The sequence below is a fragment of the Mastigoproctus giganteus genome, chromosome 4 (assembly GCF_048544385.1).
Source record: "Mastigoproctus giganteus isolate SK-2022 chromosome 4, ASM4854438v1, whole genome shotgun sequence".
Taxonomy (NCBI): Eukaryota; Metazoa; Arthropoda; class Arachnida; order Uropygi; family Thelyphonidae; genus Mastigoproctus; species Mastigoproctus giganteus.
Window position 1 is genome coordinate 82,360,926 of NC_143578.1, and position 19,385 is coordinate 82,380,310.

Here is a 19,385-nt window from a genome sequence, read left to right on the forward strand (position 1 = left end):
GAGTTTATATAAGTAAAGAAATCCTTGCTGTTTTTCTTAGCATCTTTTGCCAAGGATTTCTCGTAATCTGCCTTCGCCTGCCTAACCATATGGCAAGCTTTACAGTTGGAAATAAAGTTGTGCCATATTTCTGAAGCTAATGCAAATTCATCATTTCCTAGGCACTCCTTCCTTGAAGAATAAGATGAATCTAATGAACCATTTAATTTCACTAAAGTTGTTACATGACATGGTATCATGAAAAAATTGACCACAAACTATCCAGTTCTAAATTTCTATCACCACATGCTCTGTGAAAAGTAGAGCGATGAAAGAGTCAAGTCCTTGAATGGATGTAGACCAATTATTATCCTTCATCAGTATCAGAAGAGGATTATAAACTATAATTTATAGTACAACATACATGTTTTAATAACTTAACATAGTCCATAATGTATAACATTCATATAGCTTTTAGTACCAATGATTTGGCATAGATATAGTATCACAAATATGTCGCAAGAGAGTTCAAATCACATAAGTTGAAAATAGATGGTTAAATTTATTATCTATTATAACTACTTAGAATTTACAAACATAATGTTTTAGTGTAATACATACACTGAGTGATCACTTAATTATGACCACCTACCTAATACTTCGTACGTCCTCCTTTTGCCCTCAGCACAGCAGCTATCCGACGTGGCATTGATTCAACAAGATGACAGAAGCATTCGGGAGGTATGGCCAACCAAGCTGTGTGTAATGTGCCTGGCAATACAGGTATGGAGGTGATTGGTGTATCCAGATGCCTGAAATGCCTTTCCATAGTGTCCTACAGGTGGTCTATGGGATTGATATCGGGGGCGTTCCGAGGCCATTCGATATGCTGGAAGTCAGAACTATGTTCCTCAAACCATTCCTGCACAAGTGCCCAATGGCTTTGTGCATTGTCATCTTGGAAGACACCATCGCCATTCAGGAAAAAGGATAACATAGCAAGGGTATACACAGTCAGCAAGCAGTTTATGATAGAGGAGACTACTGATATGTTGTTCCACATGCAGCAGGGTCCAAGTTCCTGCCAGTGAAACATGCCTCACATCATACAACCGTTTCCACCCGCCTGCACTTTTGATACCATGCATGATGGATCAAGAGCCTCGTATTATTGTTGCCAAATTTGTACATGACCATCCACAGTGTGGAGTAAATAATGTGACTCATCCGACCAGCACACCTTCTTCCAGTCTTCTAACGTCCAGTTGCATACTCTTTGCACCAGGTGAGTCTTTTATGCCATTGAACCTTGGTTAGGAAAGGATACTGTAGAGGTCATCTGCTGGTATAGCCCATACGTGCGAGCAGGCAATGCATGGTCATGCCAGATATTGTTCTGGGTTGGCCCATGTTGTATTGGGTAGTCAACTGTTCAACAGTGCTGCACATTTTTTCCTGTACGAGTCATCAGACCAAGCACTCACCTCTGACATCACCCTTTCACTGACCTTTGCAATTTTGCCGTCGGACCATTTTGACGCCAGTCCTGATACACTTTAACTACAGCGGCTCTTGAACACCCCACCAGTTCAGCCATTTTGGAAAATGAAGCACCAGCTCATCAAGCATCCACAATCTGTCCTTTATCAAAGTCTGATAAATCCTTCCTTTTATCCATCATGCTTGGAATTTTCTACCTACTGAACCACTGACACCATATCTATGCTATGTAAGTTGACTAACTGCGCACTCTCATACCTCACATGGTTAATGGGTTGCATTCAGTTTTCATAAGGGTGGTCATAATTCAGTAATCACTCAGTGTATAACTTAAACTTGATAGGAGATATGAAATTCATATAAAGTAAATTGATAGGAGATACGAAATTCGTATAAAGTAAATTGGTAGGAGATATGAAATGCATATACCATAAGCTCGATATTGAAATATATATATTCAATAAAGTAAACTTATAGCATAACCGGTGCATCGTGTTATTACTGCATTGGAATATACATTTAGTGCAGTTATATTAACTATATTGAAACTGAATCAAAATCATGTCTCAGGCCACAACAGCAAAACAAGATAGTGGAAATGCTGTGGCTCGGGGAAGAACTGAGAGGGCTGGTTGTCCTCTGAATCACAGCCTTAGGAAATGTACCGCTTAGCATTAGTACAGGCATATGATGCAAGAAAGCAAGTTTATACAGCATCAGCCAAAAAAAAAAAAAAAATTCCCATTTCATCCATCCATTTGCTCAGAATGTTAGTCTAGTTCTGCCTTGAATTTATTTAAGCTGTCAGCTTCTACGACAGATGGAAGTTTGTTCCAGCAGTCAACCACCTGCTGGCTAAAGGCAAATTTCCACACATCTATTCTACAACTGTTTTCCTCAATTTGAATTTATGTTCCTTCGGATGATTAATCTGGGCTAGAGGTTAATGATTGATCCCATTAGCATTGAGCTTGCTCAAACCATTCAAGACCTTATACACCTCAATCAGATCACCTCGCCTGTGCCTAGTCTCCAGAAACTATAATTTGCAGAACTTAAGCCTTTCTTCATAAGAGCAACCCTTTGTTCCATTCACTAACCTTGTTGCCCATCTCTACAACTTTCCTAAAATGTGGTTTCCAGACCTGTATACAGTACTCAAGGTGTGGCCTGACCATTGCCCTACACAAGGGGATAATCACCTCCTTATACTTGCTAGAAAAATTTCTGTTTATCATTGACAAGACACCGTGAGCTAGTCTTGTAGACTGTCTGTACTGTTCAGAAAACTTCATATCTGAATGCACAATTACCCCCAGGCCCTTTTCTTTCTCTACCAGCCTCAGTGTAGTACCACATAATTGATACATCACTCTGGGGTTACTGCTACCCATATGCAGTACTTTACGTTTGTCAGTATTAAAGTTCAGTTGCCACCTCTCAGCCCATCTGCTCAACTTTTCTAGATCGTGTTGCAGTAGCGTACTGTTGTGTCATTAACAACCCTGCCAACCTTCGTATTGTCTGCAAACTTAGGCATTAAGCCTGATATACATTCATGAATATCATTAATAAATACAGAAAACAACAATGGACCCAACATTGAACCCTCCACTAATAACATTAGTCCACGAAGAGCAGTGTCACTTGATTACCACTCTGTTTTCTACCACTCAACCACCCCTTTATCCACAGCAGCAGTTTGCCCTTAATGACATACTGCTTGTTTGATGTTTGTGGAGCTTTCAAGAATGGAACATGATATTGCCAAAGGATGGGATACATTAAATCGAAAGGGTGCAAGAATATATGCAACTAGAATTTTGCTGATAATTTTTATCTGATTATCAAAATTATCAGCAAATTACAAGAAATCTTTGGCACATGGATACAAAGAAAAGCACAAAGACTTCTTTAGATATATAAATTTTAGAAGGATTGAGATGAATCAGATTAGTCCACTTCATATTGATAGTTCGTCTGTCCCTGATCCTACTCAGGTAGCTGACAAACCAAGTATTTTGCATCTTCATTCATGCATGAGGAATTCTTTCCCAAAGGGGGATGCCAAAAGTTTATCAAACTGTAACAGGGAGCTAAATAATTTTGTGATAACTGAATGGAAAGTGGAAGAGAAATTGTTGAAGTCAAACATAAGAAAGGCACCTGGAGTGAATGTCATTAAACCGATTATATTAAGAGAGGCAGCTTGGAAAATAAGCAAATCCTCAGCCATAATTATGAGAGCATCCTTGGATTCGGTGGAGGTCCCCACAGACTGAAGAAGTGCAAATGAATTTTTTGAATCCCCAATTCAAAAAAGGGGATCAATGGGTGACACGAGTAAATACAGACCTGTTAGTTTAACTTCTGTTCTGGGAAATGTAATAGAGTTTCTGGTTAAAGAAGCAGTGTAGGTTCATCTAGACAAGACTGCAATTATAGTTCAGAAACAGCATGGGTTTGTTAAGGAGAAATCTTGCCCAACCAATTTAATTGGATACTATGATGTGGTCACAAAGGAACTGGATGCAAAATATAATTTTCATATCATATTCTTGGATTTCAAGAAAGCTTTTGATACTGTTGCACATAAAAGGCTGCTCTACAAATTGGAGCAGTATGGCATTAAGGGAAAGTTTCTGCTATGGATAAAAGGTTGATTGAGTGGGAGAAGACAGAGAGTGGTAATCAGTGGACACTGCTCGTCGTGGACTAACATTATTAGTGGTGTTCCCCAGGGTTCGGTGTTGGGACCATTGTTGTTTTCTATCTTTATCAATGAAATTGATGAAGGTATAACAGGCTTAATGTCCAAGTTTTAAGATGATACAATGGCTGGCAGGGTTGTTAATGATAGTAACAACCTTGCCAACCATCAGGGTTGTTAATGATAGTAACAACAGTATGCTGCGGGTGCAACAGGAAAAGTTGGACATATGAGCTGAGAGGTGCCGACTAAAGTGTAATTTTGACAAATGCAAATTACATTTGGGTAGTAGTACTGCCCATATACAGTACGTTACCCCAGAGTAACATACAAACTGTGTGGTACTGCACTCAGGGTAGTGGAGGATGAAAAAGACCTGGGTATAATTGTGCAGTCAGGTATGAAGTTTTCAGAGCAGTGCAGACAGGCTGCCAGAGCAGCTGATGGTCTTGTCAATGATACACAGGAATTTTTCTAGGAATGATAAGGAGGTGATTATCCCTTTGTATAAGGCAATGGTCAGGCAACACTTTGAGTACTGCATGCAGGTTTAGAAGCCTCATTTTAGGAAGGATATAGAGCTGCTGGATCAAGTACAGAGAAGGGCAACAAGATTGGTGAGGGGAACCAAGGAGTGCTCTTACCAAGAAACCCATGCTTAAGTTCTGCAGATTCCAGCATCTGGTGACTAGGCACCTGCGAGGTAATCTGATTGAGGTGTTGTATAAAGCTTGAAATGTTTTAAGCAAGGTTAGTGCTAATGGGATTATTATTATTATTAGCCTTATGGTTCAAGGAAGCCTGAGGCTTATGCTCACCAGGCAAAAAAAAAATCTGAATTACCCTGAGAGAGAGAGAGAGAGAGAGAGAGAGAGAGAGAGATGTAGAAGGGAATCACCAAGAAAGAGAAGAATGATGATATCCAGCAGCTCAGGACCCTGGGTGTGCCAAACCCATGCTCACCAAATGCTCATCATTATTTTTTTGTCTTTAGCTAGTCATTGCCATCTCATGGTCCTCTCGATCATCAAACTAAAGTTTGATTGCATGTGTGTAGCTCAATGCTTTGATATTTTTTGAAAATCACTGTATGATGGTGAGGCTCTTCTCTGTACCTTTTTTGTAGAAATTGTGAAATGCTTACTGAATGGTCGTGTTAAATTGGTCTCTTTATAGATAATTCCAAGATTTTAGTGCATCATTCATGATGATGTGTTCAAGCTTTGTTCCTTGGCTGATTTCCAAAACTTTATTGATCAGGTTTGAAGATAGTGGTGGAGAGGATGTCTTTCTCCCCCACTCCCCATTACTTAATTAAGGTTTTCTAGCACACCATAACACATTTTTTCGCACATCAGCTTGAGAAGCAGATGTGCCAAAAAATTCCCCAGAGAAATTCTTAAAGGCCTCTTATCAGGGCTGTGGTAGTTAGATGATCTCAGCAGAGGGAGCAACCTGATCTTGCTTGTGTAATTCAACCAACTTACAGTTTTGCTGTTTTTTGCTATTTTTGTATTGAAACTTTCACTTGGTCCTAATATGGCATGTGAAAATTTACAGTACCGTGTGACAATTTTGTCTGTCCAATACCATATTGGTTATAGTACAGTGTCACTTATATACTTTACTATATAATTATAGAGTACAGTGTATAGAAGTGACATCAGAATTTTTTTGTACAATATGTTGTAAAAATTGTTTTATAGTAAAAAATATGTATCAATCTTCCGTGATAACTGCTTTTTTTATGAAAGAAAAAAGGATAATTGTTAATTTATGGTAAACATTTTTTCTTGAGTGAATTAACACTGTTATTGTAATTAGGTGCAGATTTTAGAAGGTGGCCTTTCCCTTCATGGTAGACTTGCACCACAAGAGGTATTGCCACTGCACCGGCATTTAGTAGATCGCTTTTCAGTTATGAAACAATCTATTCGAGAGACTGATTCTCCTAATCTCACTGCTCGTCTTTCTGGAAGCAGAAGAGGTGAACTGCCAGTACCTCCAATAAATGAAATTGTAGAATATAGAAGGCCCTCCATTGTCAAGTAAGTCAATTTCAAATTTCATAATAGAGTGACATTAATATACATATTTCAATAAAACTTTTAAATGTAACAACACCCAAAAATATAAAAAGAATACATTAGGTAATATACACATTGTCTAATGTGTTCTGTATAATTAGTTCTGAAATTTTATTTTTGAGTCTATTACTTACGTTTTAGCTTATTCATTTCAGATTTCCAGATTTTTTACTTTTCCTAAGAAGAACTGGGTGGGGTGGCTATGAAACTGGGATTGGTCCTAAAACCTCTGTGGGGACCAACAAAACCTGTGATGAAAATGTAATGTCTATCTGACTTTTTGTGCTTGAGTAATGCCTGAAATATATTTTCATTTATGTAGATTTTTCAGGATGGAAAGGTAGGTTATAAAATTGTAATTGGTCTTAAAAGCTTCACAAACACAAACAAAGCATACACTGAAAATTTTGTGCTAGTATGACTTTTCCTTCTTGAATAGTGCTCAAATATCTGAAACTATATACATTTCTGTTGGGGTGGGGGAATGGGAAGAATTGAATCAGAATTGAACTGAAACATACTTCCATTTATGTACAAACAACTAAATTTTTCGGGAAAAAAATTTCAGAATTTTCTATGAAATTTGACATAGTTAAACAAATCAAATACAAAAAAATAGAATTTCAGCAGAATCCATTCACTGAGAGTCAAGTTGTTATCTGTGGATGGCCAGAGTGAAACGGTAGGTGCATATAAAAATAGTAATCCACTGTGAGTTCATGCCACACCAGAGGTACCTAGAAAGGGATTTTCATCCTCCATTAACCCATTATCGTTATGTGGATACCCTTGATTTGTCTTGCTCACTAATTCTAAGACCAATAGCACAGTACACTTGCTCAAAAGTGTCATGATTTTATGGTGTAAAATTTCCACAGGTGCAAAAGAAGGAATTAGGATTCTTGAAACACCAACAATGTGACATTATCTGAAAAAGGTTGCATTAATTACAATACATTTTAATAATAAATTAAAACACCCAACACTTATTTCATTACTATAAAGTACAATTTGTGATGCAGAAACTCCCTGACTTACGGAAATGCGACTTTATGTAAGTTTTTTGCCGACCAATGCAAGCTTAAAAAAATTGTGGAAACGTATTTTGCATCGTATATGAATAAATGGAGGTAAGTGAACCCAATAACACACTGGATTTTTTTTTTTTTTTTTTTTGTAATTGGTTCCAAGTCCTTGGAAGTCAAATATTTCGCTATATTACAAAGCTATTTATCTCTCTAAAAGGTCATATTTGTAATGGAAATTGCACTACCTTTCATCATTATCATATGTTCCCATTATAAGAATCAGTTTTGAATGCCTTCGTGATATTTTTCTAAAGCACGTTTCTGAAGGTTACAACCATAAAACAATATAAATACAATTTGCACTTTCTAGTTTATTGGGCTTTTCTGTTAGTGCATCTAATTATAAATGGGTAGTACACTCGATCTTATTGCATTTGCAATAATACCGATAACTGCAGTTGTGTGGGTTTTTACGTTATTGTGGTGAAACGTGTTCCTCTTCAATCAAATAAAAAACAAATTTTCAGAAACTTCTGTTTGTTTGTTTGTTATTTGGTTTTTAGGAGCATTAGCAACTAAGGCCATATTGCTCCGGGATGTGCGGTGGTTATTCCCTGACCTTTCCACATCCTCCGTATTTGGCAGTGACGGGCTCGAACCCTGGTCTAATCAAGAAGCGTGTGCTGCGCACTGCTGCTCCTTCCCACCTGGCTACGGAGGCGCCTCAAAAATTTCTCTTCATTCCTATTTACCTATTGCAATGATGAAGGGAAAGGGACCAACGAAAAGTGCGATTGGTGGTAGTGCCAGGAAAAGAAACAAAATTGATTTAGAAATGAAGATGAAAATAATTAAGAAGTACGAAGCAGAACAAAGTTTGTCATCTATTGCAAGGGAATTAGGTCTCACTGCTTCAACAGTGAATACTATTTTAAAGGACTGTGCGTATAAAAGAATGTGTCAAAGGATCAATGCACTTAAGATCAACAGTGATCACAAAACAGTGTTCAGGTGCTATATCTAAGATGGAACAGCTGTTAATAATATGGATGAAAAATCAGATTCAGAAGTGAGTGCCCCTGAGTCTAATGACCATTCAAGCAAAAGCAACAAGTACAGGGTTGTTAAAATTAAAGTATCCCTATGTTGAGGGCTCTGGAGCGAGTTCTAAGGCTCGTACGGAACAGAAATTTGGACAACAGGTACAATAAAGAATGCACTCAGCATTTATTGGGAAAAAAAAATTTGTTACAAAATTTGTTACTGTACGGTGCGTAACTATCTTAGTTACGATTATGCAAATAACGTACGTTATTTGCATAACCTGAAGCTGTGCTATCAGAACAACAATGCTGTTGCGACTATCAGAGAATTCCGCCGTCAGAAGCACATAAGGCATGGACCTATGAATGTTTGTGCTGTCCGCAAAATGATTTCAAAATTAAGCGACAGGACATCTTGGTGTTCAACCAGGTAGAAGGGCACCTCCATAGCCAGGTGGGCAGGAGCAGCAGTGCGTAGTACATGCTTCTTGATTAGACTGGGGTTCGAGCCCGTAAGCCACCAAATACGGAGGATGCGGATAGGTCAGGGAATGACCACCGCATATCCCCGGAGCAATATGGCCTTAGTTGCTAATGCTCCTAAAAACCAAATAACAAATAACAACCAGGTATAGGTCGAAAACGAGTGGACTCCTCTCGTGTTGAATATGTGACTATGGCTGTCGTGGATTTATTATGTCAATCTCCATGTGGTAGCACAAGTGTGCCAGCCGTTTCTTGTGAAGTGGACATGCCATATTCCACTGGAATACGGCATGCAATGCTAGCCATATAATGGAATATAATTCCATTATATGGCTAGCATTACTAGCGTTACAGTGTCAGTAATGCATCAGGTGTTGCGGTACTATCCTTACAAGATGCACGTTCTACAGCAGCTAAAGCATGGTGATGCAGATATTTGTTTCACATACGCACTTCAGTTTCTGGCACGAATGACAGTGGATATCACTTGACTGTGGAACATCCTTTGGAGTGATGAAGCCCACTTCTGCTTAAATGGACAAGTGAATATGCACAACTGTCACATTTGCGAAACAGAAAACCCTTGAGTTATCCAATAGGTCCCGTGGCATTCTCCAAAAGTGAGTGTGGTGTGGATTTACGGCCACATTCATGATGGGACCATATTTTTTGAACAGGTAACATGAACTGGACTCCGCACCTGTTCCATCACTGGACAGCGATGTTATGAAATGTTGGCAAATTTCGCAATACCAGAGCTGCAACAACACGGGTGCCTGCCGGATACCATATTCATGCAAGATGGTGTGCCACCCCACATCCACCATTGTGTCCAAAGATTGCTAAGGCAACACTTTACAGATGAACGGGTCATCAACCATTGTTTCCAGACATTTTAGCCATCTTGATCACCAGACCTTACCCCATGCGAGGGGTAAGGTCTGCTAAGTTGTGGAGTTTTTTGAAGAACCAGATGTACCGAGAAGGATGTCAAATCTGGTAGATCTGAAGGACATCGTGTGCTGGCTATTCCAGTTGGCACATTACGTTCTGCTGTAGAAAATGCTGTTCTTCGAATGGAAATTGTTGTTGACAAAAATGGAGGACACATTGAACAATTGTAGCACTGTTCAAGTGATTTGTATTGCCACAGCACCATATAGTGACAAATTTTGTAACTAATTTTTTTCCCCAATAAATGGCAAGTATATTCTTTATTGTACCTGTTTTCCAAATTTCTTTTCAGTACGAGCCCTAGAACTCGCTCCAGAGCCCTCTACATAGGAATACTTTAAATTTAACAACCCTGTATTTATAAAGATATTAAGGATAAGTACAGCGAACCCCAACCCAAGTTCATGGCAAGCAACGGGTGGTTTAATCGGTTCAATAATCGCGCTGGTTTCCACAACATTAAAATATGTGGTGAAGTTCCCAGTGCCGATTCTGCAGCTGCAGAGAAATTTTGTGATGTGTTGGAAAAAAACATTGATGAAGGTGGCTATTGAACACATCAAATTTTTAATATTGATGAGACTGCTCTGTATTGAAAAAAAATGCCTAATCGAACATACATTGCCAAAGAGGAAAATACAATGCTAGGTTTCAGGGCATCAAAAGATAGTGTCACGCTCTTGCTTGGGACTTATGCAGCGGGAGATTACAGATTAAAACCATTGCTTGTGTACCATTCTGAAAATCCTTGTGCATTTAAGGGCATCAATAAAGCCACCCTATCTGTGCATTTCCGATCGAACCAGAAAGCATGGATAACAATATCTCTCTTTGAGGATTGGTTTAAATGATGCTTCATTCTCGAGGTTGAAAAATATTGTATTGTAAAGACAATGACATTCCTTTCAAGATTTTATTTCTATTAGATAATGCTCTTGGACATCCTATGCATCTAGATGATTTCAATTCGAATGTGAGAGTCATATTTCTACCACCAAACACAACTTCACTCATCCCACCTTGGATCAAGGTGTTATTTCGAATTTAAAAGCATACTATTTACACACAGCATTTGCTCAGGCATTGTCTGCAGTAGACGATTAGAAAAATTTTATGTTAAGAGACTTTTGGAAATCTTACAGTATTTACCACGCCATTTTAAACATTAATAAGGCCTGGGTGGAAATTACTAAAAGTTGTTTAAATGGCGCATGGAAAAAAATATGACCACGGCACGTAAAAGGCTTCGAAGGATTTGCAAAAGATGAATCATATGAAGAGGTTACAGATAAGAAGAGAAGGAATTAACTAATGAAGAACTTATTGACTTGCAGGCAGCGATAGTGAAAGAAGAACATGCTGACAAAGCTCAAGATGAATCAAATGAGGAGCCGAGATGCTTCATCACCAGAGAGAGATGGTAATGGCATTTCGTGAAATTGCATCAGCAATGGCGAACGATTGTTAAAAGTTAACAGAGGGATGAATGATATGCTTGCTTGCTACAAATAAATCTATGATCAAAAGAAAAAAGCCACTGTTCAGTCATCCATTAATATGCTCTTTCATAAGGTTGAGCGGTTGACCCCTTCTAAATCTCCACAGCTGTCAATCTCCAAAGCGGTGTACTTATCAGCTGAAGATGTCGATTCTGGCAACAATGCTCGAGAAGTAAAACTTATTGACATTATGCCTGTCTCCTCTCTTTTTTTGTAATTTTATAATTTTGAAATTTTTTTGAATTGCGCACTTTTGTAATTTTTCCTGTGATGAGATAAAAATACAATAAATAATTCTATTTACATGTTCGTCAAACATTTCTTTTTTGATTCAGTCAATTCAGCAAGCACAGTTGCGTGTGCTGCACAAGAAGCACACGCCACTGTGTGCTTGCTGAATTTACGTAGCGTTCTGCAGAACGCAACCTTTATGTAAGTCGGGGAATTCCTGTATATTCTTTGTCAAATAGGGTGCACTGTGCAAAATTTTCTTGATTTCTCATAATGCCACTTTGTGAAACCGTGGATGTATAGAAAAAAATTACCATAGTTTTCAATCAACAGAAATCATGTATGCTAGTATTGTTATTAATTTATTTTAATATTTATTATCAGAAATAAATTGATATAGTAATTAATGAATTATTAATTAAGAATTAATAATTACTGAATGTGAATTAACAATGAATTAATGATGCATTGATTTTAACATAATATTTATTGTTCTTTCCACTCCACACTTAGTTTTTATTTTTATAATTAAACATTTCAGAGAATGTCTACAATAAAAATAGAAAACAAGTAATGTTTCTCATAGTTTGATTATATACAGTATTGACTATTTTATATATTTTCATTTAGCACTCCTCTTCCACCCATTCCTGGTGAAACAGTAGTAAAAAAGTCACCTCTTGAGTGCAACAGCAATCGTTCTTCTTCATCTGGTTCCAGTATCTATGGTCATTTTGTGCCTGAAGGATCAGATGATGAAGATATTTACACACATCCCCAAGAAGAGCTAAGAATTAATAATGAAAAAATTGTTTCTCCTCATCCGTCTTCTACAAGAGGTTCACCAACTCTTATTTCTCAACCACCTCCCATTCCCACCCGACCACGTTCTGTAGCACTAGGACCCACTTCAGATACAAAGGTAATTTTCTTCTCAGTTGTAAAATAACTTTCTCATATAACTTTTTTTTAACATTTGTTACGTAAAACATATTGATATTGAAGGAAAATTGACATGCATGATCTGAAATATGAACCCGTCTTGTACATATTTTGATTATACTATGATCAAAAATATTTGTTATCATTTAGAAAAAAAGTACTTTTAAATAATGCAAATATCTTATTTCAGTCTAATTGTCTGATCTATTGTGATGAATATTGTAATAATCAATCTTGACTGTCAAAAGGCTGATTGTTGTATTATTGTAATGTATTGTTTAGTGTGATGTAATGAACCTCTGTTTAAATTTCTCCAGCAATTAGTTGTAAAAAAAAAAAATGTAAGGCAAGTTTCCCATCCCTTGCCCACTGCACCCATTTTGACGTTCATTAGAAAGAAAAGGTATTTTTATAGAAAATTGTCTATTTTCAACTCTTACTTTCTTACTCAACTTACTCGATTTGTCTTACTCAACAAATCGAGTAAGTGCTCCCTTGCATTCCTATAAGTTCTAGGAACCTTGATGTCCTTTCGTGAAACTGTCTTAAGTGTATGATACTTAATTTCTTTCCATATTTACAAGAATAAAAACACATAGTTGTCATCTATTGAGTTAGTCTTATTTCTCAAACTGCTTCTTATAAGTGGCAAAATATCTACCTTAATTTTAGAGTTTAAGCAAGTTTACAGAAATATATTTGACCGAACAATAGTCATTCACTTTGATTTCATAAGAAGCTGCTGGATTTCAGTTGTCTTTACAAAGAGAATAAAAGATTTTCTTCTACCTGGTATCCTTTATAGAGAATCCTAAGTAACACTAGATTATATGAACTTAAATTATTTTAAAACCAATGGTTGAAGTGAATTCTGTTGATATCCCGGACTAATGTGTGTAGATTAAACATATAACCGTAATTTACATCTTTGTTTTAGCCATGACTTTAACAGATTAACAATTGAATAAACTTCTATTGAACACTGAAGTGACAAGCACTGAATTCTACTTCAAAACAAAATCAAACATAAACATAAATATATATTCCACAATAGGAATTGGCATTACTATTTTCTATTTTTTCTCTCTCTAATCACAGTGCTCCTAGTGAATGCACACATCAAATGTGGATGACAAACTTGCAGTAACAATGTATTATGTTTATAGAACTATAATGCTGTGTTTAATTAGAACACAATTTTCTGAAAGATTCTCATTTTATGAGAAAATTTGCAAAAGTTCAGGCACTTTGTGGGAAGCAGAATAAAATACATCAGACAGATCATTCACAGTCTGCACAGAACAAGGAGTGTTATTGTGATAATCTAGAAAATTGTTTAATCCATAAAATTGTACAAGGTCAAGGTGTGTTTGTTTTTATTGCAGTCTCCAGGATTTCTCCTATATGCCGCTGTAGCATCTGAAAAGGCAAAATCCAAAGCTGGCAAGTGTAATGTATGTAGGGTGTATGTGTTGAATGCTGGCACCTGGCGACTTTGCAGCCAGGGGGCAGGGGACACCAGGTCCCCTGTACCCTGACTCTCAACCTTGGCTACGAGGAGGTGCGCCAAGGACTGCCCTTTAGTTTACTCTTACTGAGGTTATCAGGCAAGCTTGGAAGCCCCAAGGTATTTAGGGAAAGGAAGTGGAAATAAGAATGAAAAATATGGGGAGGGGAAGGGAAAGTTGGATAGAAGATAAGGGGAAGAAGATATATACATCGCCTGAAATAGAAGAGAAAAGTTTACAGAAGTTTATAGAAAAAAGTGAAAAGTGGACTATATTCCGTTTACGTTTTTGAAATCTAATCTTATGATTCTTAGGCAAATTTGATAATAAAACCTGATTTTGAAAAGAAAATTCTATAGTTTTTGCTACCTATCTATCAATAGCTACTGACTATTCAAATACCAAAACCTCAACAATCTAGCCATTCAATTCTTCCCATCAAACAGACAATTGATATCAGCCACATTTTCATAATGTACAAATTATATTCGCAAAAGTCAGCCACACCAAAATGTCTGTTCAGCTATGGAAACTAAACAATCATGTAAAACACAGTAATAACTATGTCAGCCAGTACGAATTTCTTTTCCTGTAGCCTGAGTGTGGCCCAAGTACAAGAACAGCAGTTGATTTACATCCAATGAACAATGCAATTGTAAACTGTAATACCAACTTCAGTATGTCTCATTATTCGGTAAGACTAGTTCAATAAATTCAAAGCCAGTTTATAGACTGCAGTTTACCTTGAACTTGAGATTCTTTAAGAACATATCCTGAGCAATGTCCAATTAAAGTTTATGGTGGTACATTGTAACTAAAAAATATAAAATTGAAACCCAATGAAGAGCAGAAAACCAGACACATTCAGTTCATTTACATTCAATGTCCATCAACACCAATCAGTGTCAGTGTACACCGATGAGCCAAAACATTATTACCACCTACCTAATATAATGTGGTCCTCCACGTGCAGCCAAAACAGCTAGTACCCGGCGAGGCATGGACGCTACAACATTTCCAAGACCTACAAGGTTACCAAAATGTAACCAGCAGATCCTTTAACCTTACAGGTTGAAACGCCACAGATCGGAATTGCTGTTCCAACACAAACCACAGATGCTCGATGGGATTGATGTCTGGGGAATTTGGAGACCAGGGTAATAGCTGGAAGTCTTCTTCATGTTCCGCAAACCACTCTCGAACAATCTGGGCGGTGTGGCATGGCACATTATCCTGCTGAAAGGCAGCACCACAAGAGGGGAAGACCATTGCCATGAAAGGGTGTACCTGGTCAGCAATGATGTTTAGGTAGGTTGTAGACATCAGAGTGCCCAGCACATGGATGACTAGACCCAAGTATCCCGGCAGAACATCGCCCAAAGCATTACACCACTGCCACCGGCTTGTTTTTGTCCCATGGTGCATCCAGTTGCCATCACTTCCCCAGGTAAACAATGCACAGATACCCGGCCGTCCACACGGTGCAACAGGAAACATGATTCATCGGACCTGGCGACCTTCTTCTTATTACTCAAGGTCCAGTTTCGATGCTTGCATGCACATTGTAGGCGCTGTCGCTGGTGAACCGTGGTTAGCATGGGCACTTGGAACAGCCTGTGGCTACGCAGCCCCATTTTCAGCAAGGTTAAATGTACTGTGTGTTGTGACACATTACTCCTGTCACCAGCATTCCGATTACCGGTGAGTTGCGCCACAGTTGCCCTTCTGTTGCCACATACCATCCGGGAGAGAGCCTTCGCTCACCTCGAGCATCAATGAGCCATGGTCATCCAACACCTCGCCAGCAGTTTGTGGGTTACCACAAACTGCTGGCGAGGTGTTGACTAACCACGGCTGACTGTGAGTACCCCACCAGCCGTGCTGTTTCGGATATGCTCTGACCCAGTTGTCTGGCCATTATAATTTGTCCTTTGTCAAACTCACTTAAGTCCACTGCCTTTCCCATCTGAAGACAAGAGTAACACTGATTAACAGAGCTCACTATCAGGTGTTTTTTATACCATGTCCCAACCTGCACACATGTCGTTTGCTTGTTTGTTTGTTTGTTTGTTTGTTTGTTATTTGGTTTTTAGAAGCATTAGCAACTAAGGCTATATTGCTCCCAGATATGCGGTGGTCATTTCCGCATCCTCTGTATTTGGTGGTGATGGGCTCGAACCCCGGTCTAATCAAGAAGTAGTTCACCTGCAGTTGCTTCGATTTGCAAAACTACTCACTGGTCATAATGTTTTGGCTCATCGGTGTATATCTTAGTATGATATCGACTAGTTACAGAACATTTTTATCTCTTCACCAAAACTTATGGTAGCCACATCAATCTAAAAATTCTTAACATGCTGGGTCCATCATTGCCTGATAATGGGCAACTCCGTTCAAAAGAGGTAAACAAATCATTGTTAACCTCAAAACAGGACCAAAGTTAGCATTCCGCATTTAATTAATACACCTTTAAACAAACTATTAACAACAAATCTCAGACGGATTCAACCATTTTCTACTAATACATTACTATACAGGGTGTTTCAAAAATATTGGTACAAATGTTTTGGGGAGGTAGGTAACATCTAATGGAATGTGAATCGCGTAGGAACCCATAACCGGAAACGTCACGGGTAAGTAGTAGAAGAGGCACAAGAATCAGAAATGACACAAGACAGTAATTGGTGGCAAACATTTACTTGACATAATATTAACAATGGAGTACGAGATGGATGCATTTCGTGATGTTACAACAGATTCTCGAAGGTTCCACCATGAGACGCGATGCATGCGTGACACCAACGCAGCATGGATTGGCGGACACCGTCAAATACACCTGGAGTTTCTTTGACAGTAGCAGCAGCGCAGCTGAGTCTCACCACAAGAACCATTTCCATCTCCACAGGCGATTCATACATGATAGATTTGAGGGCCCCCCCACAAAAAGAAATCAAGGCTCGATAAATCATATGAGCGTGGGGGGCCAGGCAACGGGTCCACCACGGCCAATCCATCGACGCCCAAAACGCCTGTTCAAATGGTCACGAACACACCTTCAATAATGGGCAGGCACCCCGTCATGTTGAAACCAAATGTTGCTTCTCACATTTGCTGGAACATCGCCAAGTAACTCTGGTAGAACTTGTTCAAGAAAGATCCGATATTTAGCAGAGTTCATGCAGTATGGTAACAGGTATGGGCCGACTAAGCAGTCACCAACCATACCTGCCCACACATTTATTGCAAAGCAATGTTGAGCCGCATGGGGGCGCACACCGTGTGGGTTGTCGTGAGCCCACACATGAGCATTGTACTGATTGAATAAGCCTTCCGGAGTGAAATAAGCCTCATCCGTGAACAAAACATAGGCTGGAAAATTCAAGTCTTGAACACTTTCTTGGAGAAACCATTGCGCAAAAGCCACACGTGCAGGATGATCTTGGGGGAGCAGTAACTGAACCCTTTGGAGATGAAAGGGGTGTAAGGAATCGTCGTGCTGGACACGCTGTACACTGCAAAGGGACACTTCTAAGGCAGAGGCAACAGCACATGTGCTGGTAGTAGGATTATTCTGGATGGCATTCAACACACTTTCTTCCATGGCGGGAATTCGTGTCGGACGTGGTCTGCCCGCACTACTCCTGTTACCTCTAAATGACCCATAATCGCACAAATTTTTATGCACACGCGCAAACAATTAGTAGTCCGGTACATGTCTGTGTGGGAAGTGATCTCCATAAATTCGTTGAACGGCTCGTCCATTTACCTCTGCTAATCCATACACTAGGTGCATGTCTGCCAGCTCACAGTTCATATATCGATGCATGCTCTTCGTGCGGCGACTACTGCTTGAATGAGTAAACCAGAAATTTTCCCTCTCGCAAACTGATGAACAGCACGTGTACCGACTTACGGTGACGTTTCCGTTTGTGGGTTCCTATGCAATTCACATTCCTTTAGATGTTACCTACCTCCCCTAAATGTTTGTACCAATATTTTTGAGACACCCTGTAGAGACGGTTCCTTCGTCTGAATAATATATCTGCAAAGTCAGAAAAGCATTAAAAGTTTCCCTAGAGACTAAAAATTGAGATATTTCGTCCTCATTATATTCATTTGTAAGTAATTGAAGGTTGAGCCTAAGGTCTAGATAGAAATAAAATCAAAGATAAATGCTCAGTTATCTCCTGGGCCCCACATTTACACAATGGGGTAGCAGACATCCCAAGAATATATAACTTATAGTTAAGGCTACCATGTCCAGATAATAGAAATTATGCATTTAATCCAGGATTCAGCCATGTTATCTGTTGTTTAGCAATTTCTGAAACATTTGTAAGTTGTTCTGCCTGCGACCAGAATGTTTGCCAGTCATTGATTAGTTCAGCTCTAATTCTTGCATTATCCTCCTTTAATAACAAATTCTAATCCAATGCAAAGTTTCCAACTCTTGCAGGCAAAGCTATCCTTCTGGAATACCGAAAGTTAGTGAAACATTACCTTGTAATTAATAGGTAATTTTCCGTTTAACACCTGCAGTGCTAGAGTAGAGACTGTTCTACAATTTTTAGATATGGCTAAAAGGAAAAACCTTTGAGCCTGTATAACATATTTAACTAGTCAATTTGTAATACAAAAACTCCAGACTCCTGCTACATAACACACTATCGGGATCAAGATACATTTGTAATATAATTTAATTGTTGTTGGCTTAACACCCCAAACATTTCTAGAAATCCTGATTAATTTTCCTGTAAGAGTTTTGATTTTTTGAACCACACATTTACCGTGCACTTTAAAATTAAGATGGTCATTCATCATGATTCCTAATATTTATACGTTCGTACAATTTGGATTGCATTATCATTCAGTCTAACAGTGGGTAGTCTGTTCAGGCTTAAATACCTTTCATTAACATTGTTTAGTATTTGATGTAGAAATTTCAATTTGTGGGTCAGACATCAACAGTGTAGGTTACTTAAAATTTCATTACCTCTCTCTTCTAACTCTGACCTGGATTCTCCAAATACTAATACCACTAGGTCATCTGCATAATCAATTTTTAGGATTTTCTCATGTCTAACAGCAAGCCACCTATCAAGGACTGTGTTCCAACAAATTGGACCAAGTATGGATCCTTGAGGACAGCCCCTGGTAACTGACCTAGACACTGAGCAAAAGCCTGAAGACACTTATATTTCTATCATTGAAATAATCAGAAATTAGCCTATGGGCAGAAACCCTGGCCTCCCAGAACCTCGCCAAGACACTCTGCCACCATAAGGTGTCAAAGGCCCCTTTGAAGTCCACAAAAAGACCAAGGACATATTTTGAGTTGGTAGTTAGCACAGAATTCATAACATGTCTGATGGCATCAACAGTGCATTTTCCCATAGAGAAGCCCCTCGACGTGGGCAC

At 38.6% G+C, this 19,385-nt stretch overlaps 1 protein-coding gene across 1 annotated transcript in view; it reads left to right on the plus strand.

Annotated features, from left to right (window-relative positions):
* Positions 1-19,385, plus strand: part of spg (dedicator of cytokinesis spg) — a 916,969-nt gene that overhangs the window by 795,167 nt on the left and 102,417 nt on the right. Inside the window, exons 41-42 of the mRNA XM_090372306.1 lie at positions 6,014-6,237; positions 12,148-12,439. Of these exons, the coding sequence (XP_090228432.1) occupies positions 6,014-6,237; positions 12,148-12,439 (516 nt within the window). The remainder of the gene's footprint in view (positions 1-6,013; positions 6,238-12,147; positions 12,440-19,385) is intronic.